The sequence below is a fragment of the Lithobates pipiens genome, unplaced genomic scaffold (assembly GCF_037356315.1).
Source record: "Lithobates pipiens isolate NorthernLeopardFrog02 unplaced genomic scaffold, aLitPip1_a1.2 Scaffold_19, whole genome shotgun sequence".
Lineage (NCBI taxonomy): Eukaryota > Metazoa > Chordata > Amphibia > Anura > Ranidae > Lithobates > Lithobates pipiens.
In genome coordinates this window covers 553,548,104-553,572,454 of record NW_027507764.1, presented here as the reverse complement: position 1 = coordinate 553,572,454, position 24,351 = coordinate 553,548,104, and the positions used below count along the sequence as shown (strand labels likewise).

At 43.4% G+C, this 24,351-nt stretch overlaps 1 protein-coding gene across 1 annotated transcript in view; it reads left to right on the top strand.

Annotated features, from left to right (window-relative positions):
* Positions 1 to 24,351, top strand: part of FBXO32 (F-box protein 32) — a 49,147-nt gene that overhangs the window by 9,299 nt on the left and 15,497 nt on the right. The window contains exons 2-5 of the mRNA XM_077493293.1: positions 8,350 to 8,459; positions 9,218 to 9,267; positions 11,989 to 12,081; positions 22,956 to 23,049. Of these exons, the coding sequence (XP_077349419.1) occupies positions 8,350 to 8,459; positions 9,218 to 9,267; positions 11,989 to 12,081; positions 22,956 to 23,049 (347 nt within the window). The remainder of the gene's footprint in view (positions 1 to 8,349; positions 8,460 to 9,217; positions 9,268 to 11,988; positions 12,082 to 22,955; positions 23,050 to 24,351) is intronic.

The following is a 24,351-nucleotide window of genomic DNA, read 5'->3' as shown; positions in this document are numbered from 1 at the left end:
CTTTACTCCTGTGCCGTTGACCCCATTTGGAGATGACCCCTTTACTCCTGTGCCAATGACCCCATTGGGAGATTTCTCCTTTACTCCTGTGGCGATTACCCCATTGGGAGATTTCCCCTTCACTCCCATGCCAATGACCCCATTGGGAGATTTCCCCTTTACTCCCATGCCGATGACCCCATTGGGAGAATTCCTGTTGCAATGACCTCATTGGAAGAATTCCCCTTTACTCCTGTACTGATCACCCCATTGGGGGAATTCCCCATCACTCCTGTGTCTATGATCCCATTGGATTTCCCCTTTACTGCTGTGCTGATAAAACTGCAACTCAACCCCCCCCCCCCCCCCCCCCCCGCCATATAAATGAGGTTGTACACTTGAATTTCTTCTGACAAGGTTCAGTCCTGTTCTAGGAAATGGTAACTGAATTCGTATTGATGACTGTGGAGCCAATAAAGAGTTCTTTGTAATAAGACCTTGGTGTACCTAATGAATTCTTTGCAGTGTTCTCTCCATTCCCCGCACATTGACCCGGCCAAGTCGATGAACCTGTGCTGTCAGTGATACCTGGAATTGTCAGGCGGTTTATGTTTACTGTGTGACTCACCTGTGCTTTTTATTCATCCATTATATCACCACTATTGGCCCTGTGACCCCGGGGGGGGGGGTACAAACTATCTCACTGCCCGGGATGCGAGCCAGTCCCTGATGCCACAATATTTTACATAACAGAGAAACAATTCATAAGCCTGACCCCGGATTCAGAACATGATCCTTGTAGGGCTGCCAATATCTTCTCTCTGACCTGATATATAGAATATATTTATTATTAGCTAAGACTAGGGATGGGGTTTGCAGAAATGCAGGGTGTGCCACAAGTTGTGGCTGAGCAGGCAAACTATAAAAGATCTGGTCGCCCGACCACTAAACCCCCCCAAAACGGGAGGCTGAGCCACGGTTTTGCCATCCTCCTGAACTGTAAAATAACAGGCAGATGGGGCTGTAGACATGCGGAGGCTGCAATGCTCTGCTTCATGGGTGCAGCATTTTTAACCACTTGCTTACTGGGCACTTAAACCCCCCTCCTGCCCAGACCAATTTTCAGCTTTCAGAGCTGACGCACTTTGAATGACAATTGCGCGGTCATGCTACACTGTACCCAAATTAATTTTTATTTTTTTTCACACAAATAGAGCTTTCTTTTGGTGGTATTTAATCGCAGCTGGAGTTTTTTTTTTTTGCTAAACTAACCAAAAAAAAGATGGAAAATTTAGAAAAAAAGAAATCATGTTTCATAGTTTGTTAGAAAATTTTGCAAACAGGTGATTTTTCACCTTAATTTATATGCGCTGATGAGGTGGCACTGATAGGCTGCACTTGTAGGTGGCGCTGGTGGGCACTGGCAGGTGGCACAGGTGGGCACAGATTAGCTGGCAGCAGCTCTCCTTGATCGGGAGTCCCTCTGAGAGCTGGATTGGCTTTTTTTTTTTCTCCTCACGCTATCAGCGCGAGGAGATAAAATAGCCGATTACCGGATCTGTTTACATCACTTGATCAGCTGTCATTGGCTGACAGCTGATCACGTGATCATGTGGTTGGGATCGACCCCTTACTCCGATGGGTCTATGAGACTCGGCTGATCAAAGAGCGCGCCGCGCCGCTCAGGCACGGGAGGACGTCATTTATTCCCGGCAAAGTAGGTCCGCGCTGTAGCCGTCATTCGGCTATAGAGCGGATCCGAAGAAGTTAACTCATGGTGCAGACCGCAGAGCTTGACAGGCATCACCACCTGTCAAACTTGCCCACTGAGTTCAATTGGGCAACACCAAAACCAAGTACAAACCATCCGATTGCAGTACGTTAGTGCAGCTTTAGGCCCCCACACCCCTATAGAGAACAGCGGGCTGTGTCCATGTCTGCTCTGCACTAGCAGAGGGGACACGACGGTCCTGTCATCCACCTGGTGAGTTGGGATCATCGGAGAGATCGCTTACTCAGCAGGCCAATCCACTAGTGGACCCCGCCAGTGTGAAAGGGACATTAAATGAGGCAGTTAGGAGGCAATACGGTGCCTCCTCACTACTTGTCAGCTTCCCTCTGAAAAGCGATTCAAGAGTGGATCGCTCTTTAGAAGGTTCTGCATTCCACCATGAGTGTGTAAGAGCCCTTAATGCGGCTTTAAAGCTTCATATCCATCCCAGCTGGTGTAGTGCACCATTAGGAATTTATAAATCCAGCTGCAATGAGCTTAGTCAGTCCTTATCCTCTGTCTAATCCTGCTTTACATTGCTTTGCTCATCAACAGAGCTGATCATTCTGCCCAGGTGTTATATGGCAGTTTAGCCACTTGCCGACCAGCTCACGCACATTTACTGCGGCAGGTCGGTTTTACTGCACGAAACGATGTCAGTTCTTGCATGTGAGATTTCGGACGCAGTAGCTGTCCGCAATCGTTATGGACAGAGGCAGAACGGGCATCTGCCTTTGTAAACAAGACGATTCCCCGTTCTGCCAGATGACCTGATAGAGATCTACTGCCCCCAGTGATTGGGAACAGTGATCTCTGTCCTGTCCCAGTAAGCCCACCCCCCCTACAGTTAGACCACACCCAGGGAACCCCTTGATTGCCCCCTAGTGTTAACCCCTTCCCTACCTGTGTAATTTATGAATTGATCAGTGCATTTTTATAGCACTGATCAATGTAATAATGTTACTGGTCCCCAAAAAGTGTAATTTGGGGTGAGATTTGTCCGCTGCAATGTCGCAGTCCCGCTAAAAATTTCAGATCGCCACCATTACCAGTAAATAAAAGCAAAAGCCCATAAATCTATCCCGTAGTTTGAAAACACGATAACTTTTCTGCCAACCAATCAATATACGATTATTGTGAAAATTAGTTATTTATTTATTTATTGGCCTAAATTTATGGAGAAATTTATTTATTTATTTTTTAAATTGGGATATATATATATTTTTTTCAAAATTGCCACAATTATAGCGCAAAAAATAAAAACGCAGAGATGATCAAATACCACCAAAAGAAATCTCTATTTGTGGGAAAATATGTCCCTTTTGTTTTGGGTACAGCGCCGCATGACTGCGCAATTGTCAGTTAAAGCGACACAGTGCCGTATCGCAAAAAAAAGGGGGCAAATCCTTCCAGGGCTGAAGTGGTTAAAAATAGATTAATGTTGCCTTTGAATGTTGCCAAAGTATACTTTAATCATTATTAATATAAAAGAATAAAGTACAAGACTGCCACCTAGGGGGCACAGAAGGATTAAATAGATCATTTCCGGTGCTGTGGGGGTTAATATAGCCGAGGGGTTGGTCATATGTACTCGTCAAGGATTTCGACTATGCCCACCCTTTCTGTGAATGGAGGAGGGGCAGATGTTGTACTATAGCTTCCATCAATGAAAAGAGATAGTTACATAGTTAGTAAGGTTGAATAAAGACACCAGTCCATCCAGTTCAACCTGAGTGAGTGTCTACAATTGTCCCTATCCCTGTACATTGCACACTCACATCAGTCCCTACCCTCAAGGAGCCCACAATCCAAGGTCCCCATTCATATATTAGGGCCAATTTTGGACAGAAGCCAATTAACCTACTGGCATGTCTTTGGAGTGTGGAAGGAAACCGGAGTACCCGGAGGAAGCCCGCGCAGACACAGGGAGAACATGCAAACTCCAGGCAGGTAGTGTTGTGCCTGGAGTCTATGAATGGATAAGGCAGACCTTTCATTTACCCACCTCCATTCATAGAGCATGTCTTATTCATGGAGGCCATAGTACAGCTTCAATGAAAGGAGGAGACTGATTCATTCATCCGCACCATCCTCCATTCATAGTGTCCGTTTCATTGATGGAATCGGCTGCCATTGCTCACCTCATTTCAGAAATGCCAGTTTTCTGGCTGTCTGTGGCCAGAATGTCTGATCTACATGTCTGTTTTAGGTCAGGGACTCAGCAGGACAGCCAAGCAACTAGCATTTTTTTCTTAGGAGGTCAGTATCTACCATCTCTGTGTTAACACTCCTTACATGCAATGCGGCTTAAGTGATGCATAATACGATGTCTGGACTTGTCCGCATACAGCCATCTATTATTCTTACCCTGTGATCCATTGTTATGAGTCATTCCAAGATGTGGAAACAGATATCCCGGTCCTTTCTGGAACACAACGTCTGGCCTTTACTGATAAGGCCCTATGCACACCGGAGCATTTAAGCGCCTGGGAGGGACGGGTGAGACGTCCAGCCTCGCTGCAGGCGGCCTGTCAAAGTCTATGGAGGACTGCGGCTGGACGGGGCTGGTCACTGGACCAAGTATCACCATTTAGGGGTCTCTTCATTCAGGAATGAGGTTCTGGAATATTCTTACTTTCCACCAATTTAGAGTGGGGCTCCCAAACTAAAATTTGGAACCCGATGAGGACATGCTTGGGCCCACAACTCCTGTTCAAATATTTAATATTACAATGGAACCTTGGATTAGGAGCATAAGCTGTTCCAGGAGAATGCTTGTAATCCAAAGCATTTGCATATCAAAGCGAGTTTCCCCATAGAAGTCAATGGAAACAAAGATAATTAGTTCCCCATTGACTTCTATTGCATGCAATACCGCATGTAGCCAGGGGTGGGGGGGGCACCAGAGAGCCTCAGAAATAATCGGGGACAGCTCAGCTGAACTTGGAAAGGCTCGGAAACATTCGGGAACAGAGTATTACTGAGTATTTGGGAACTGTTCCGAGTCACCGGCGCCCCCGCACCTCTGGCCAAATGTGGCACTGCACACCTCACTAGCTTGAATTCTGCTCGTTTTGCGAGACAACACTCGCAAACCGAGTCAGAATTGAAAAAAAAAATAAGTTGCTCATCTTTCAAAACGCTCGTTAACCGCGTTACTCGTAAACCAAGGTTCCACTGTATTATTAATTATTTATTACAGGTACTTATATAGGACTGACAATTTACGCGGCGCTTTACATGTATATTAAATCGGGAGTCCGCCGTTTTTTTTTTTTTTTTTTAAAAGCCAGCAGCTACAAATACTGCAGCTGCTGACTTTTAAAATAGTGACACTTAACCGCCCAGCGCACCCGCGATGTCGGCACCCGAAGCCGATCTCTCCATCATCTCTCAGGTGCTGCCGCCGCCATCTTGGGTATGGGAATCAGGAAGTGGAGCCTTTCGGCTTCATTTCCCGGTTCCCTACTGCGCATGCGCGAGTCGCGCTGCGCAATAAGGATGGTCCCCGCTGTCTCTGGGATCCGTGTGTTTCCCAGCAGGCAGCGGGGGACTTTCGGAAAGGGGAGTAGATTCTGCGGAAAGGGGTGTACCTTCTGCAGAATCTACGCCGGAAGTGGGTGCAGATACCTGTACTGTACAGGTACCTGCACCCCCCTCCCCCCTGAAAGGTGCCAATTGTGGCACCGGAGGGGGGGAGGATTCCAATGAGCGGAAGGTCCACTTTAGGGTGGACCTCCGCTTTAAACATTCACATCAGTCTCTGCCCCCAAGGAGCTTACAATCTAAGGTCCCTAACTCACATTCATACATACATATACTAGGGGCCAATTTAGATGGGAGCCAATTTCCTACCAGCATGTCTTTGGAGTGTGGTAGCAAAACCGAGAACCCGGAGGAAATCCACGCAGACACAGGCCACTTTCACATGGGTGCTCCAATCAGGTCCGCCTGTCAATTTTTCAGGTGGACCTGATCGGACGCTCCATGCACCTCTATGGAGTGGCGGATGTCAGTGGTGACATGTCCACTGACATCCGCCAGTATCCGATTCGGTCCGTGAAATCCAGACAGATGGAAACCCTATTCTCCATCTGTCTGGAGAATTGGATCAGATCAGATTAGAGCTGCGTGATTATTCTTTAAGAATCAAAATCGCAATCTTTTTCTCTTGCTGATCTTCAAAACAGCATGTCACGATTCTTTTTAACAAGTGCAGAGAGTTCTCACAGCTGGGGAAAAAAATAAATAAAAAAATCCAATCAGCCTGCCAAGTTTAATCACAACAGGTGAATAAGTAGAAACAAAGTATGTTTTTGTTCTTTTATCAAAGGAAAGGACTCCAGCGTGTAAATGAAGGAATTTTAACCATTTAAAGATCAAACCATTTCTGACATTTGTTGATTAAAAGTAAAAATCATTATTTTCTGCTAGAAAATGACTTGGAATATATATATTATTTTTAGCAGAGATATTATAGAATAAAATGGTGGTTGTTGCAATATTTGATGTCATACCATATTTCAAACACAATTTTTTTGGGGGGAAAAATACACTTTACTGTTTTTTTTTTTTTAATTCATTAAAGTTAGCCCAATTTTTTTGTATTATGCAAAAGATGTTACACCGCGAGAATCATGAGAATTGTAAGCCCTTGTACACACGGTCGGAGATTCCGACAACCAAATCCGTCTGAGTAATTCCGACAGAATTATTCCGGAAGAGGTCCAGAAGTGATGTTGCATACACACGGTCGGACAAAGTTGACGGAAAATCCGATGGTTCAGAATGCGATGATGTTATTTCGTTACGACGGGACTACGTTCAGGCTAGTAGCCAATAGCTTTGGTCTAGGAACTTGATCTGATCTGAGCATGCGTGGCACTTTGTCCGTCGGAGTAGGCTACACATGATCGGAGTATGTCCGATCGGAGCATTTTGTCGGAAAATTTTACCGGCAAGTTGGAAAAGTTGGTCCGTCGGATATTCCGATGGAAACAGTCCGATGCAGACCACACACAGTCGGAATATCCGACAAAACAGTCCGATAGGACACATTCTGTCAGAATCTCCGACCGTGTGTACAAGGGCTTAGAGAATCGTGATCTTTATTCTAAGCAAAAAAATCGTGATTCTCATTTCATCAAAAATTGTGCAGCTCTAGATCAGATAAAAACAAACAGGTGGTCCATTTCCATCCGATCTCCATAGAGAAGAGCGGGGCTCTGACAAGTCTGTCTCCGCACAGTGAGCGGACACGGACCTGTCATCCGCCTGCTCAGTGGGGGTCAGCGGATCGATCCCTGCTGAGCAAAGCAGAGTCCATACACAGACAAGGCCGTGTGAAAGGACCCACAGGGAGAACATGCAACTCCAGGCAGGTAGTGCCATGGTTGGGATTTGAACTGATGACCCCAGCCCATTATGGGATGTCTGCTTTCCTTTGTGCTCCCACAATTTTTCCAATGTAAAACTGGAAATTGAGAAAAGGCTGCAAATTATAAAATTCAACATGATTACAATGACAAGGTCCCTGCACCATTCCACAGAATTTACCATTAAGGCCAGAGATGTGTGTTTAACTCGTAAGAGGCTGGGTATGCACAGTTCATACAGCACTAAAAACATGCCAGTCACTTGGTCTGCATCCTGCTAGCCTTGTTGCCATCCATGGCACAGGCAAAAGCAAGGAGGCTGCAAAAGGCATTGTAGTTCCACCATACCTCCCAACTTTCTGAGATGAGAATGAGGGACATCTATCAGCAAAAGTATACAGGCACGGGACACACCCCTTGCCACACCCCCTTAAAGGAGAATTGTACAAAAAAAACAAGATGGGTTAAACCCATAAGTGCTTTTTTTTTACCACTAAATTTACCACTACTATTCCTTTATATTGGCTTTTGGAATTTACAAATGCAGCAATTTAGAAATCAGATGAAAGGTTTAGCGCTGGGAAACACTTTTTGAAAGCTAAAAAGTACATTTTATATACAACTATATAGATCAGACCAAAATGAGGGACAAATGAGGAGGAATGAGGGACAGAGGGACATTGCTCCAAACCAGGGACAGTCCCTCAAAATCGGGGACAGATGGGAGCTATGAGATGGTTTGAGTTGATTTTGGTGGCAGATTATATGCCGCCTGTTCATTCTGAGTTTAGTGCACTTTAACAAAATTCAATAAAATGTGGTAATAAACAAACGATAGCCCCTTTTTAAAAAAAAATAAAAAAAGTTTGGGTCTTCTGTTTTAATATTTACATTTGTATTTGCTTGTGACTGCTTCTGTTTTCTGTCATTGTCATTATGGAGAAATACAACTGGAAGATGACAGCTCAGAATGAATAAGGTTGTTATAGAGCAATACAGAGTTTATTTGAGGCGTGTTTAAAATGTAGGCATTTCATTTCCACCCCTGGCCATAAAACTGCCCCCCTCCCCCCCTAGATCTGCCCATACCAGAATGAACCCATAACCCTGGATCGTGGGCCTTAAAATGATCAGACCGATTCTACTAGAAATAGTGTCCTGTGTCACCTATCCATATACATCCTGAATATTTTATAACCACTTCTTGTTTTGTATCCTTTCCAGCTACTTCAATGTGGAAAACAATAAAGAGAATCTCTTCCACAATCTGAATTATGACATTGCTGCTAAGAAGAGAAAGAAGGATCTTATTAATAACAACACAAAGACACAATGTAAGACAGTGTGTGAGTTGTGTGTGTGAGTTGTGTGTGTTTGTGCGCATGCGTGTGCATGTTTTATGAATTTAGTTATAAATAGTTTTACTCTCTCCAGGCAAGCAGCCAAATACAAAGCAAAGGTCCAGTTCACGGTCCTTTGGACTTTAGTGGGGTCATTTTTTTGTCTAGCCTGGGACCTTACATTAAGATTTTAAAATATTGGTACCTGATGGTCTGTGCAGCTTATTAATATACAGTGGAACCCTGCTTAACGAGTAACGCGGGTAATGAGCGTTATGAAGGACGAGCAACGTTTTTATTTTTTTTTAATTCTGACTCGGATTGCGAGTGTTGCTTTGCAAAACGAACAGAATTCAAGCTAATGGGGTTTGCAGTACCACATTCGGCCAGAGGTGCAGGGGGCGCCGGTGACACTCGGAGCCGTTCGGAAATACTCCTTTCCCGAGTGTTTCTAAGCCTTTCCGAATTCAGCCGAGCTGTCCCCGAGTATTTCCGAGGCTCTCCCGCGCCCCCCACCTCTGGCCACATGCGGTAATTCATGCAATAGAAATCAATGCGGAACGAATTATCTTCATTTCCATTGACTTCTATGGAGAAACTTGCTTTGATATGCGAGTGCTTTAGATTACAAGCATTCTCCTGGAACGGATTATGCTCGTAATCCAAGGTTCCACTGTATATCTGAAATTACATTTACTGATTATTCTTCTGGTGTTCTCTATAATTATTTTTTTTTAACATTGTCTAAACAGCTTTCTACCAAGAAAAGTGGATCTACGTGCACAAAGGAAGCACCAAGGAGGTAAGGAGAATCTTCCTTTTTTTTTTTTTAATTTACACTCAGTATATGTAAAATTATACTTTTCTCACTTTTTCATGTTTATTTTTTTTTTCAAACAAGATTTATTTAGAATATAATTTTCAAACATACAGTACAAAAAGTAAAATACGTCAAGCATATTGTTATACAATCAATGTACTGCGACAAACGGTTGTATAAATGTACCATGTACAAACAGCTAGCCTGTCTAGGGACTATCAGTGCCCATGATCAAGGAAGGCGTGTGCACCGGGTGTGTCGGATGTGCCTGGGCACACCCTAATCACCCCATGTGCATTAGCGTTATCCAGGGGTGGCAACAGGTGAGGGGTTGGGGGAGCTAGTCGCCAGTGTAAATGCCCCCATTATATTAAAAGAATAGGTTCAACTTTAGGAACACCTTACACCTGTATTTAGGGTGTAATGTAATATGTCCCCAATCAACTGTCTCCCACCACCAGAGCCTCCTCCCTGTGACAGCAGGTGGTATTCATATGTGTCTGAGCTTTGGGGTGCGCAGCCTTATGCAATAGGCTGCACACACCTATGGCTGCAAATATCAAGCAAATGAACTGCAAATAATTGGGTTAAACCCAAACCAGTAAGTAATAAAGACAGAAAGACAGAAGAGAAAAAAAAGGGGGGGGGGGGAATGCAAGGAAGGGTGGGGGTGGGGGGTGGGTGTAGCAAAGGGTATTCTGGAATAAGCATAAAATGTATTTGGTTTGGTTAGGAGGGTTGGTTGAGGGAAAAGGAACCAAATAGGAAGTTTTATACAATGGCCAATGAAACCTTCCTAACTAGGGTTTAATCTCTAAGGGATGAAGGGGGTCAGTGACACTTTAGGTTAATAGATATCAATATAACAGGAAGAAGAGGGGTGGAGGACATGTTGAAGGTAGAGAGGGAAGATGTGTAGTCTGTAGTGAGATCTCTCTGCTGGGGGTGTAGGGGGGTTGTTCAGATATACCTTCCTTTTTTAGAAGAATGTTGCATATGGGGAAAACGGATCGCTCGCCCATTTGCTGGTCAGACCTGGGGGTGTTGATCAGGCTTTTGTATTGATCGGTGGTGCGATATTGAAACCAGTTGGCCCAAGTGGATATGAATTTGGATGGGGAATCGTTTGCCAAGTTAATGAGTTCTTCCATATCTGCAATTTTTTTGGAGATGTGTGAGCCACTCTGAAAGTGATGGTGTGTGAGTCGTGTTCCAATGAATCGGTACACACAGTTTCACTGCATTTACCATGTGCATGGTGAGAGATTTGTGGTTTTGTAGGGGAGAGATGTGTGGTGAAGGAGAAAATGCACTGGTGAGTAGTCTAAGCCCTTGTACACACGGTCAGACATTCCAACAACCAAATCCATCGGATTTTGTCCGACACTGGTGTTGCATACACACGGTCGGACAAAGTTGTCGGAAAATCCGATCGTTCAGAACGTGATGACGTTATTTCGTTATGACGGGACTACGTTCAGGCTAGTAGCCAATAGCTTTGGTCTAGGAATTTGATCTGAGCATGCGTGGCACTCTCTACAAACCATCATGTTGTCGGAAAATTTTATAGCCAAACTCTAAATCTTTGTCGGTTGGATATTCCGACGGAAACAGTCTGATGAAGCCCACACACGGTCGGATTATCCGACAACACGCTCCGATCGGACATTTTCTGTCGGAATGTCCGACCGTGTGTACAAGGGCTTAGGTGTATGTCGTAACTTGTGAGATTACAAAGTGTAGTTCTGTCCAGAAGGGTTGAATTTGAGGGCATGTCCACCAGATATGCAACAGTGTGCCATCATCTTGATGGCATCTCCAGCATTGTTTGGGTAGGACCGGATTTATTTTGTGTAGAAGAGAAGGAATCTGGTACCATCCTGATAACTTTTTATGCTATTTGTTTAACATTTGGGTACCGAGATAGTCCATTTATTATTATTTTTTTCTCTACTGGGGGCTTAGCAAGGGTTGCCCCTCGTTTCTCTCTATTCACTTAGGAGTGCATATTTAATAATAATTTGCAGAGCTATTTATCCTGCAAAACTGCATTCATTGTGTGTGAATGCCGGCAAAATTAAAAGTTACTAGGCTATTTTCTCTCCAGGTCGTATGTTCTTCATTTATAAGAGGAACCTCAATCAGGGACCTGTGGCCATTAGATGGGCTGAAAAAATAAAAACTTGTTCACTATGATCGGCATTTCTATCCAGTGGCCATAATGCAGGATTTTCCTGATTCAAACTATTATTGTAATGTAACTATAATGTCTGCCCTCATGTTGTAAAGCGCTGCGCAAACTGTTGGCGCTATATAAAACCTGTATAATAATATAATAGTAATTCTTATGAATGAAGAACATCCAACCTGGAGAGAAAATAGACTAGTAACTTTAAATTTTGCTAGCATTCACACAGAACGAACGGCTCTGCAATTTTTTTTTATAAATATACCCCTTAATGTTGAGTCTAGAAATGTTTCTGAGAAAACATAAATTGTATTGTATGGGTCCCATGATCAAATATGAAGAGGAGTTTTTGTTACAAAGCCATCAATCAGGCTTTTCCTTTTATTGCCCCATTATACACATGTCTGGTGGAAAAGCATATCTTTCTACCCCTCATGCACATTTGATCCTAGACCTGCTGTGTCTTCTGAGGATTTTCCAGTGGGGTCATTGTGTTTTTTGTTTTTTCCTTCCAGCGCCATGGCTATTGCACTCTTGGAGAGGCTTTCAACACATTAGATTTCTCCACTGCTATCTTGGACACTCGGAAATTCAACTATGTTGTGAGGGTGAGTAGACAAAGCACTTTATTTCCTCCAAGTCTGTTTCTTTTCCATTAGAAATATATAGATTGTAATTTCCCCAACACCTCTCATACTATGTGCTTTATTTTGGCTGCATATGTGTTCCGACATAAAATACTGGATATTTCTTTGCAAACTCATGAGGTTGATGTCTGAATATTGGAGCAAAGAAAAAAAATTGGAAATTCTTTTATCATTAACTTTTTTATGAAAGATTATAGAAAATAACTTTCTCCACGGTGTATATAATTTCACAAGGTACAATGCAAGCACATAGTATTGTACACATGTGAACAAGATGAAGCTGAGACACAGCATATAAACAATTCAGAATTAATGTAAAACACCAACATATATCTCCTTCAGCATCCATGTAAAGAACAAACTTGACTCAATTACATAGTGTGCTGGCATTTAGGGTCCAGTAAAAAATGATAAATTCTATTACAAGGATTTAACAGAACACAAAAGACTTGAAAGAAACATTTCTAATGCTGTCCTTCCTTATTTCTTTTCCTTTCCCTTCTTCCTTTTTTTACACTTTGTTTTCCTGTATTCATAATTCTTCTCAGTTTTTATTTCATTTTCTCACCTTCTTCCTTTTCTCTCTTTTTCTTTACTCTCCCTCCTTTTTCTCTCCTCCCCTTTCCTTTTATTTTCCTTTTTCTTTCGTCATTCCCTGTTTCCTTTTATTTTCCTTTTTCTTTTTTTCTTTTCTTTCTCTTTCCTTTCCACTCCTTTCCTTTTTCCCTTCACCCTTCCCCTTCCCCCTCCCCTCTCCTTCTTCATTTTTCTTTTCTCCCCTCTCCTTCATTTTTTTTCTCTCCTCTCCAATTTTTCTTCTTCATTTTTCTTTTCTCCCCTCTCCTTCATTTTTCTTTTGTCTCCTCTCCTCCTCCTTCGTTTTTTCTTTCCTCTCCTTCGTTTTTCTTTTCTCTCCTCTCCTTATTTGTTTTTTCTTTCCTCTCCTTCATTTTTCTTTTCTCTCCTCTTCATTTTTCTTTTCTCTCCTGTCATTCTTAATTTTTTTCTTCTTTTTTTTCTTTTCTCTCCTCTCCATTTTTCTTTTCTATCCTTACCTTCTTTTTTTATGTATTCTCCTCTCCTTTGTTTTTCTTTTCTCTCCTTGCTTTCTTTTTTTTTCCCTTTCTGTCATCTCCTTCATTTTTTTTCTTCCCTCTCCTCCTTCATTTTTTTTCTTTCCTCTCCTCGCCTTCTTTTTATTTTTCTCTCCTCCTTCGTTTTTCTTCCCTCTCCTTCTTCATTTTTCTTCCCTCTCCTCTTCTTCATTTTTCTTCCCTCTCCTCTTCTTCATTTTTCTTTTCTCTCCTCACATTCTTTTTTTCTTTTCTCTCCTCTACTTCTTTTCCTCGTTTTTCTTTTCTCTCCTCTCCCTCGTTTTTTCTTTTCTCTCCTCTCCCTCGTTTTTCTTTTCTCTCCTCTACCTCATTTTTCTCTCCTCTCCCTCATTTTTCTTTCCTCTCCTCTCCCTCATTTTTCTTTCCTCTCCTCTCCCTCATTTTTCTTTTCTCTCTTCTCCTTCATTTTTTTTTTCTCTCCTCTCCTTCATTTTTTCCTTTCCTTCATTTTTCTTTCCTCTCTTCTCCTTCTTCATTTTTCTCTCCTCTCCTTTTCATTTTCTCTTCTCCCAATTGTTTGCCTTTTTTTTTCTTCTTTTTTTTTTTTCTTATTCCAACCTTCAATATTGTATAGGAAAAATGTCAGTATTTGTGACGGTTTAGCGTTCATCCAAGATGGAACAAAAAAACCCCACCTTACTAATTCAAGCCAGAACTATTTTGTTCCTCTGTTCGTTGTATTTTTGGAGAAATGTGTTTTTCAGTACCATGTTGTTGTGTGTAGTTTCGGTGGTGTGTATGTGACATGGTGGCTGCCAGAACCTGTTCATTTAGGAAAGGCAACGTTTTCTGGCTAGAGAATGCTTCTTAGTAATAATATTTACTTTGGATTTGGCAGGCCTGATTAAAATATAATTGACTCGATGCCAGGATGCCAGTGTCTGTGTATTGTCATAAGTTTGTATTTCCTTCAATGCCAGAATACCATCAGCAGATTGGCTCATACACCATCTAGATAACAAGGTGCCCCATGTACACATTATTCAGTCTGGGCTGCCTTGGTAGTCACTTCATACCTCCTTCAATGAAAGAGCGCATCATACGACAGAACAATACTTTCCATAGAACCCTTTTGATATAGTTTGTCCTTAAAACTGAGTTCCAGCCAGAGAACCATCCACACAGCTGAAAGGCATATGAAAGAGCTGCCAATATATTTGGGATTCTGTTTAGCCAGTCTTCTTATCCAGGCAACACTGCCACAAGTCAAAGCCAACATAGTAAGACCAAAATTGGGCACCTACAGGGGCGGACGGACCATTCAGCAACTCGGGCACTGCCCGAGGGGCCCCGGGCCACTAGGGGGCCCCATCAGGGTTGACAGCCTAAGTAAAACCAGGGACAGTATGTAAAAATCTATGTTTTTTTTTTTACATCTACCATCTGAAATGTCCCTTACTGACATCCTTTTGGTCTAAAAATCCCGAGATTATAGCTGCCCCACCTCTCCAGTACCTTCTCAGCCAATAGAAACATATCTGTGTATACTGTGTGTACATGTATGTGTAACCTGTGTGATTTTATACTGTGTGGCCCCATAATCTCTGATTGCCTGGGGGCCCCATAATCTCCAATTGCCCGGGGCCCCAAGAGTTGTCAGTCTGCCCCTGGGCACCTACAACGCTCAGTTTCCTGCGTTATTGCCATGCCTCCAGCTTGCTTATTGGAGTAAGTGTACTGGCAAGCAGTACAAGAATTAGGGGAACCCCCTGTGACCAGGACAGAAAGGACCAGACATAACAAAATTCTCAGGAGTTGTACCTGTCCCATTCTGATAAAATGCGTTTGTCTGTTTTCCTGCTTGAAAAAAATTACCATCACCTCTTGTCCTGATGGGAAGTAAAGAGAAACTTTCCCAAGTATGCTAATCCATAGAATCCAGTGCACTCCTCTTCAGTCACAGGTGCTATTAAGGAGGAGTGACGTGCTGATGTCACCGCGTTTGTGCCAGGCCCGGACCACAGGCTGCATTTTGAGCCAGCTGGCGTTTTTTTTTTTTACTGGCGAGTTTTACATTCTATCTATGTAGGTGCAACATCTTTTTTTACCTTAATAAACCTTAAGATTTTACACTATGGAGGGTATATAGCCACAAGTGTCTTAGACCTCCCGTAATAGGAGGTCTTAGGAGCCGATTTTATACTATGGAGGCTCTGTGATGAAGTCCATTGGGCTGTGGAGGCTTAAGCCCTTGTACACACGGTCAGAGATTCCAACAACCAAATCCATCGGAGTAATTCAGACACATTAATTCCGGAAGAGGTCCGGAAGTGATGTTGTATACACACGGTCGGACTAAGTTGTCGGAAAATCCGATTGTACATAACGTGATGACGTTATTTTGTTACGACGGGACTACGTTCAGGCTAGTAGCCAATAGCTTTGGTCTAGGAATTTGATCTGAGCATGCGTGGCACTTTGTCCGTCGGAGTAGGATACACATGATCGGAGTATGTCCGATCGGAGCATTTTGTCGGAAAATTTTACCGGCAAGTTGGAAAAGTTGGTCCGTCGGATATTCCGACGGAAACAGTCCGATGCAGACCACACACAGTCGGAATATCCGACAAAACGGTCCGATAGGACACATTCCGTCGGAATCTCCGACTGTGTGTACAAGGGCTAAGAGTGAGATCTCCCTGGATGAGTAAATCTTTCCGCCGAAAGAGAAAAAAAAAACTAGCTGGAGCTCTGCTTCAATTTGTTCATGTATTTAAATCTGCTCGTACTTCTAACATTACCATCACCCCCCCAAGACTGACAATGCTGTTGTCCAAATGTGCCTCCTGTGCTCCTTATACAGGAGGTGTATTACTGGCTAGATCAACAGGTGGAAACAGAGGGAAAAAAGCCTGAAAAAGAAATAATGTAGCCACCACATTTAGGCTAGGTTCACACTATTGCGATGCGGGAACGCCGCGAATCCGCGGCGTTTTCCCGCATCGCATACCTCCCGCCGGCAGTTCACACTGCCCTATGCGGACGGCTGGGGGTGTCAATGTTATGTTAATGACACCCCCAGATCCGTCGGCATATCGCAGTGCGATCTGCCGACTCGCACAGGAATCGGATCGCATGGTGTGAACCCCCATGCGATCCGATTCCGTTGCGGACCCAAAAAAGGGTCCTGTGCGAGTTTGCTGCGGGATAGCTGCGAGTTCAGCCATACTATCTGTATGGCTGAACTCGCAGTGCTACGGAGATCGGATGTGATTTGCTGTGCGAATCACATCCGGATCTCCCCCCGCAGCAGTGTGAACCCAGCCTTAATGACTGGTAAGCCGAAGTTATATTTTTAATTTCGGGTTTAACACTTATTTGATGCTGTATTTCAACCTAGAATTACATTGTATCCAAAAACCAAGTACAAAAATGTAATACATTGTAGCTTATCAGTCCTTATATGTGGTAGCTGCATTGGTTTTATTTTTTCAGGCTATTTCTTTTCTTTTTGACCTGGTGATTCTGCCAATAACAAACTTCCTGCCCTGGGGTGACAGCCTCTACATCATGGATCTTCAAACTACGGCCCTCCAGTTGTTCAGGAACTACAATTCCCATCATGCCCAGTCATGTCTGTGAATGTCAGAGTTTTATAATGCCTCGTGGGATGTGTAGTTTCGCAATAGCTGGGGGGCCGTAGTTTGAGGATCCCTGCTCTACATCTAATGATTTTGGGTTTATTACTGCTTTAAGACCCTCCAACAGAAATCTGCCTGGGGGGCCTTGAGCTGGGTCCGAGACCCAAAATGATTCAATAGCCACAAGTCCACTTGAATTTTAAAAACTTTTATATGCCTGTCGTTATTTCTGGAGGAAGGGGTCCATGGTGGCCCCCGAAAAGAAACATTTTAGAATTCTAGAATTGTACTGGTGACATTTTTTGCTTTTTTTTTTGGATTTCCCCAGCATGGCTGTAAAAACCAGACTCCAACCCTTCCCCCACTCTATCCAAAACAAATGACAGTTTTGGCTGGAGTTGCACTTTAAGTCAGCTGGATCTTACACTAGTAGATAAACTTTTAAGGCCATAAGGTCCCGGCTCAATTGCAGACTCTTCAGAGCTCAGCCGAGGACTGCCTGCCATCCATAATGACTTGGGAGAACATCTGGTATATTTGGATCCTCACAATCCACCATGATGCATTCTGTTGGCAGAACAATATTAGATGATTCAAAGTTCAGCTCATCAATACCCTACAATGTGCGAGAATGTGAGAAATATTTCCATCATTAACCTATAGGCCAAAACAAATCCATCAACCTGTCAACATTTTTATACGAGACATTTAAAACATTTTATGCCTGATCCAAAATCCAATCCAAACCTGGATGTGTTGTTTGTGTTGAAGCAAGGTGTCATTTTTCTGGTGTAGCAATTGTCTTTTGAGATCTATTTATTTATGTAACGAGGGTTCAATTTTATGAGTTAGTTGTACTCTCAATTGCAAGAGCCCCCAAGCTTTTCAGTACAAGGACTACATTGTAAATCTTACAAATAGGCCAAAAAAAAAAAATCAGTTTTGTAAATGAATAAAACAGATTAAAATGAATAAGTTATACTTTTTTTTTATGTGCTTTATAACAACGTAAAAAAACTTCTATAAAATAAAGCAAAGAAATTCCAAATAAACTTGAGTATATCAGAGCCCCCCTTACATCACTCTACCATCAGAGCTCCCGTACTTCAGGGTGCCCATCAAAGTCCACCTTACATTGAAATCTCCTTTACATCAGAGACCCCATCAAAGTCCACCTTACTTTGGAGTATCCCTTACTTCAGAGACCCCATCAAAGTCCACCTTACATTGGAGTATCTCTTACTTCAGAGACCCCATCAAAGTCCACCTTACATTGGAGTATCTCTTACTTCAGAGACCCCATCAAAGTCCACCTTACATTGATGGGAACTCTGAAGTAAGGGAGATGCCAATGTAAGGTGGACTTTGGCTTCTCCTTTACTTCAAAGTTCCCATCAAAGTCCACCTTACTATGGAGTCTCCCTTACTTCACAGTTCCCATCAATGTAAGGTGGACTTTGATGGGGTCTCTGATGTAAAGGAGACTTCCGATGTAAGGTGAACTTTGGCATCTCTCTTACTTCGGATTTAAAGTCCACCTTACATTGATGGGAACTCTGAAGTAAGGGAGACACCAAAGTCCACCTTACTATGGAGTCTCCCTTACTTCACAGTTCCCATCAATGTAAGGTGGACTTTGATGGGAACTCAATGTAAGGTGGACTTTGGTGTCTCCCTTACTTCAGAGTTCCCATCAAAGTCCACCTTACATTGGTGTCTCCCTTACTTCAGAGTTCCCATCAATGTAAGCTAGACTTTGGTGTCTCCCTTACTTCAGAGTTCCCATCAAAGTCCACCTTACATTGGCGTCTCCCTTACTTCAGAGTTCCCATCAATGTAAGGTGGACTTTGATGGGAACCCAATGTAAGGTGGACTTTGATGGAAACTCTGAAGTAAGGGAGACACCAAAGTCCACATTACATTGGAGTCTCCTTTACATCAGAGTCCCCATCAAAGTCCGCCTTATACTGGAGTCTCTCTTACATCAGAGTCCCCATCAGGGTCCACTTTTACATTGGAGTCTCCCTTACTTCAAAGTCCACCTTATACAGGAGTCTCTCTTACGTCAGAGACCCCATCAAAGTCCACCTTTCATCGGAGTCTCCCTTTACATAAGAGTCCCTATCAAAATTTGCAAAGATTTTAAACAAACTTCTTTCATGTTGTCATTATGGGGTATTGTTTGTAGAATTTTGAGGAAAATTATGAATTTAATCCATTTTGAAATAAGGCTGTAACATAACAAAATGTGAAAAAAGTGAAGAGCTATGAATACTTTCTGGATGCGTTGTAAAACAGCCCCCTTTTTTATGCATTTCATCTTTATATTTAACTGATTGCCCAGACATCAGCTTTAATATTTGCATACATAGTTTTGTAATTGTAAATATACATAGGGGGCAACTTTATTCACTCGTTACATAATCAGGTTCTGCTTCCTCCTTTTGTAGTGGTACAAGAGAGGAGGTCTGGACCAGTCCTAATAAGGTTTGTTGGGCTGTGGCAATGAGTGGAGATACTTCACCATACCGACCATAGGTGTGTGCAGCCTATTGTATTAGGGTGTGCACCTCAAAGCTCCAACACATATGCCTTTGTGACATATTAACCGGCCTCTTCTTCACTCAACATCCTAAAACAATGGAGGGGGGCAGGTGAGTACATAGGGGGACCTGGGCAGCAGAAAGAAAAGGAACTGGGACAAGAGGGGTGGCATACATTGGTACCAATCCCCTGTATTTTCCTCCCATGGCAGCTGAATATCAGTGAGAGGAAGAGCAGGAGAAGCCTACTTTCAGCTGCTGCAGAAGAAAATACAGATCAGTCCATTCATTTCCACTCCAGCCGCCTACCTGTCCAGGTTCTGGGAGTCGGCAAGTAAGGATCGCGGCTTACCTGTCACCTGCCCACAATTGATGGGTTGCCAACTCCAGGATTAGGGTGTGCCCAGGCACACCTGGCACCAGTGTCGGGACAAGGTCATTCAGCGCCCAGGGCAAAGATGCCAAACTGCGCCCCTCTTTCCCTTAGGATTAGGGTCAGGGTGCCCCCTGCCCCTGCAATAAACCATTGCGCCAGGGGCAGCCATCCCTCCTGCCCACCCCTTGTCCCTGCCCTGCCTGGCACACCACTTGCACACACGCCTATGACACAAACATTGATTGGAGCAGGACCCAGAGGGATAGCTCCCAACTGTCCCTGATTTCGAGGGACTGTCCCTGATTTGGAGCAATGTCCCTCTGTCCCTCATTCTTCCTCATTTCTCCCTAATTTTGGTCTGATCTATATAGTTGTATATAAAATGCACTTTTTTTATCTATCAAAAAGTGTTTTCCAGCGCTAAACCTTTCATCTGATTTCTAAATTGCTGCATTTGTAAATTCTAAAACACAATATAAAGGAATAATAGTGGTAAAAAAGCACTTGTGGGTTTAACCAATCTTGTTTTTTTCTACAATTGTCCTTTAAGGGGGCGTGGCAGGGGCGTGTCCTATGCCTACATACTTTTGCTGATAGGTGTCCCTCATTCCCATCTCAAATAGTTGGGAAGTGTGCCCACAGTCAGTAATGCACACTGGGCATTATATTGGTACCTGCTCCCCATTCAGGTCTGGGATCGCAGCACCATGCACAGGGCAGTTGTCAAGCTCTACGTTCTTGTGCCAAGAGCTGCAAAGCAAGCTGTTCATGTATATTTAGATCAGTCATTTTTATCTGGCATTACACAGATACATTGCACTTTGCTGTGTCAAAGGATTATCCTGCAGTTGTGTTTTGCTTTCTGCGGCTCAGTCGCATTGACCAGCTGCTGATAACATGGAAAAAAAAAAAGCCTGGCTGGAATGTCATGGGTTGTGTGAGTGGAGGAATATTGCAGGGAATTGGTGACTAACGGCTTACACATTCCCGTTGAATAACAGGAATATAATCTTTTGTCTGGAATACAGAAATATATTCACAAACCTAAACTATTTTAAAAGTCAAAACTTTTTTTAATTTTTGGAGGGGAAAAAAAGTACAGAATGGTTAAAGAGGAAAGTCATCTTTTTTTCTTTTTCTTTAAATTGTAGCTGCTGAGCTTTTAAAAACCGGGTACTAACAGTCTATAGATTCCAACACTGTCTTTCTGCATCTGATACTGCTTACCACTATGGGTCCTTGGAACGCCATCTTGGATTTGGACCTTCCTGATAAATCAACGCGGGCTCCCCATTGCATATGTTTGAGATCACGTGGTGCTGGGAGGCCGCACATGTCCCAGAAGGCTGCGGGTGGGGAGTTGGCAGGATGAATGATGTCATTCCTGGCTAATCGAGGATTGAGGAAGTGGGAATCGGTAGTCGCCACCCCTCACCCCCCCCCCCCCCCCCATAAGAGATGCAACTCAGTTACAGGTGGGGATAGGGAGGGAATTAGGCCTGATCCACACTTATGCAGGTTGCAGTTTGCATATTCCAGGTGCATTTTACGTGTTTCAATACACGTTTTTAATACATTGAAGTCTATGGACCAAAAAAACTGAAAAAAGTCCCTGGCCCTTACCATAAAATGCACAGATGTGAACGTGACCCATCAGAAAATAAGTTAAATGGACTGTAATGTGTTTCTGCAAAACTGAAAACGCACTAAAAGCGCATAGGTGTGAACCAGGCTTTAGTCAGTTTTTTCCTTCATGTCCCATTGACTCAGTTTGCACAAATCCAATCAAAAGTGAGTCTAATTTGATCGGTAGAGAAGTTGTGGCTCTTTTATTTTTTATTTTTTGATTCGATCATCGATTTGATCATTTAGGTTACGGCTGGGTTCACACCTATGCGAATTGTATGTGGGTTTCCCCGCATCCAGTTTGCATAGCAGGAGATTGTGACTCTCTATGGAGCCGGTTTACACCTCCACATCGGCTCCGGTGTGATTTGTACAGGATCCCTGTGCGTCTTGTGGTCTGTTTCAGGTCCAAATTCAGCCAAAAATTCAGTCTGAAATCGGACCTGACACTGTGAATGGAGACGCACCGGACAAGGGGTTGCCACCTCATCCCTTTAAACCCGGACACATATGAATTACACAGGTTCTGAGGCTAATTTATTGCAGATAAGGCACCAAGTGAGTCTAATTACCGCCTTAATCAGCCATAGAACCTGTGTAATTAATATGTGTTCGGGTTTAAAGGGATGAGGTGGCAAACCTAACCAGACTCCTGCTGTGAGCCGCTGCGTGTTATAGTGTGAACCCAGTCTCGATCGTATATCAATCGAGAAAAAAATTAAGTATGTGTTCCCACAATTAATCACCACCCTGCCCTCAGCATGTAACTGGTTATCAAAAGAGCAGCAGTAGTCTGATGGAGTCATCCCTCTGCTTTCTCCTCCTGTCAGGGTGTTGCTTCTCAACATATGATTGGTCCCAAATATTGCCCCTCCCTCTCCCAGTCTGCGTTTTTTTTTCTCTAAAGAGGATTACATGAGTCTGATACCAAGCTAGGGACACCATTTGCATTAGAATTTTTTTTTTGATGACTTTAGTGTAGAATGCATGAATTTACATTCCAGGAGTTCCCCTTTAAGCTCAGTAGGTAGTTGGAAGCTCGGTGAACCCAATTGAACCCAGCAGTTCCACCTGTTCAGTGCGTTCCCTCTGCTGTGTAGACCTGCTGGCACATGCAGTGGAAAGGAAGTTGATCGGGGACTGAATCATGATTCTCCGGTACAAGTGACAAGTCACATGTCGCTGAGCTGGATGACGGACGACCACAAGTGTCTGACACCCGATGACGGGGCTGCTGGCTGCAAAAGTCAAGTTTACATTCTCGACTACAAGCTCTTTTACATGTGACACCACCATTGTGCCAGCAACCCACTCCACTCAGGGCTATTCAATGTCAAAGCTGTTGATGTTTTGGAAAATTGAAATATATTGTAATCCTGCGTATTAAATAAAATGATATTGCATTACAAATACTACACTATTGCACTGTAATATATTTAAACGAAGGGCATCTTTTTTTAACATTATACAAGTGTGTCCCCCCTTTTTGACAATTTTTTTTTTTCTCTGATTTGTATTCTGTACTTATTGAAGATATTTTTGAAAAAGGCCATAGATTTGACCAAAGTGACATTCCTATTTTTTACTTTGCAGCTGCTAGAACTTATAGCGAAGTCCCAGCTGACCTCGCTGAGTGGCATTGCCCAGAAGAACTACATGAATATACTGGAGAAGGTGGTTCAGAAAGGTAAGAGTGCAGCTTCTTGTTCAGGGATGGACATCATGCATGTGCAGCCTGTGCTAATCTTTAGGTGCCCAAAACCAAAAGAGGGACCCAAAAGGACAAGAGAATGCTACATGGAGGCCAAAGGGATCAGGGTAAAGTTAGAGCTCCTCTCCACTGTTGGCCATTGGTGCTCCTCCGCAGGGTAACCATGACCCAATAAGGCTACATACACATGGGCAACTTGGCTCATTCGCTTCATAACATGTCATTTTTGAGTACTCGGAAGCCACAGGCTGAAAATATGTGATGGGTGGACACGTTCCTAAGCAGTACTCATATTTAGGGCAATATGTGTTCAGAGACGCAAGTCCCGAACACAGAAATTCTGAACCTGAATATGTATGGCCCAAAACTCTGGTACCGCTCTGTACAGCATCCAACCACCATGTAATTTAGCATTTCATAGATGTTGACAGGCTGCTGTGGCTGGACACTAGAACTGCATCTCCCTGGTATTCCAAAATGTCTGGATATGGTGCTGATGGGTCAAACCACCAGTGTATGAGGCCTAAGGATCAGGGTTGACAAATGTCCATAAATTTATGGACAGTTTGTAAAAATCAGCCGATTTACAAACTGTCCGTAAATATCTGGTGCAGATAGCAGCTTTGGAACTGCGTATGCAGTGGTCGTGAACTCGGGTGGGCTCAGACGGGGGTGGACACGTGGTGACATCATGGCACCAGGTGGCACATCTTATGAGCAGTGGGAGCTGGGACTCGAGAACGGAGTGCCACTGGCTACTGGTGGGGGTAAGGATGCTAAATGTGAACCTGTGCTTTGTCCATGCTGCACACTCTGGGACACATTACAGATGTAGAATTCAGCAGGTGGGACCACAGTGCAGAGCCAGACATCCAACACAACTGCAGTTGTCAAATGCTGGAGGTCAGCGCCGGGACAAGGTAATCCAGGGCAAAGATGCCAAACTGTTCACCCTTCCATTCAGGTTAGGGTCAGAGTGGCTCATCCCTGCAATAAACCGTTGCACCCAGAGTAGCTGTCTCTCCTGCCCACCCCTTGTCCTGGCCCTGCTGGAGGTTTTGTGTGTATACATATTTAGTCTGGTTGAAAAAAGACACAAGTCTGTCTAGTTCAGGCAATAGCTCTGCAAGAGAATACAAGAGCCATTCTTAAATCTTGGTGTACTTCTGTGTTTCTTCTAGATCTGTGCAGTAATCCAGTGTGAGACTTTACCACTGTGCAGGAGCTTCCTGTAATAAAGACCACTCACTGCTGCTTTCTCCTTGTGCAGGATGACTG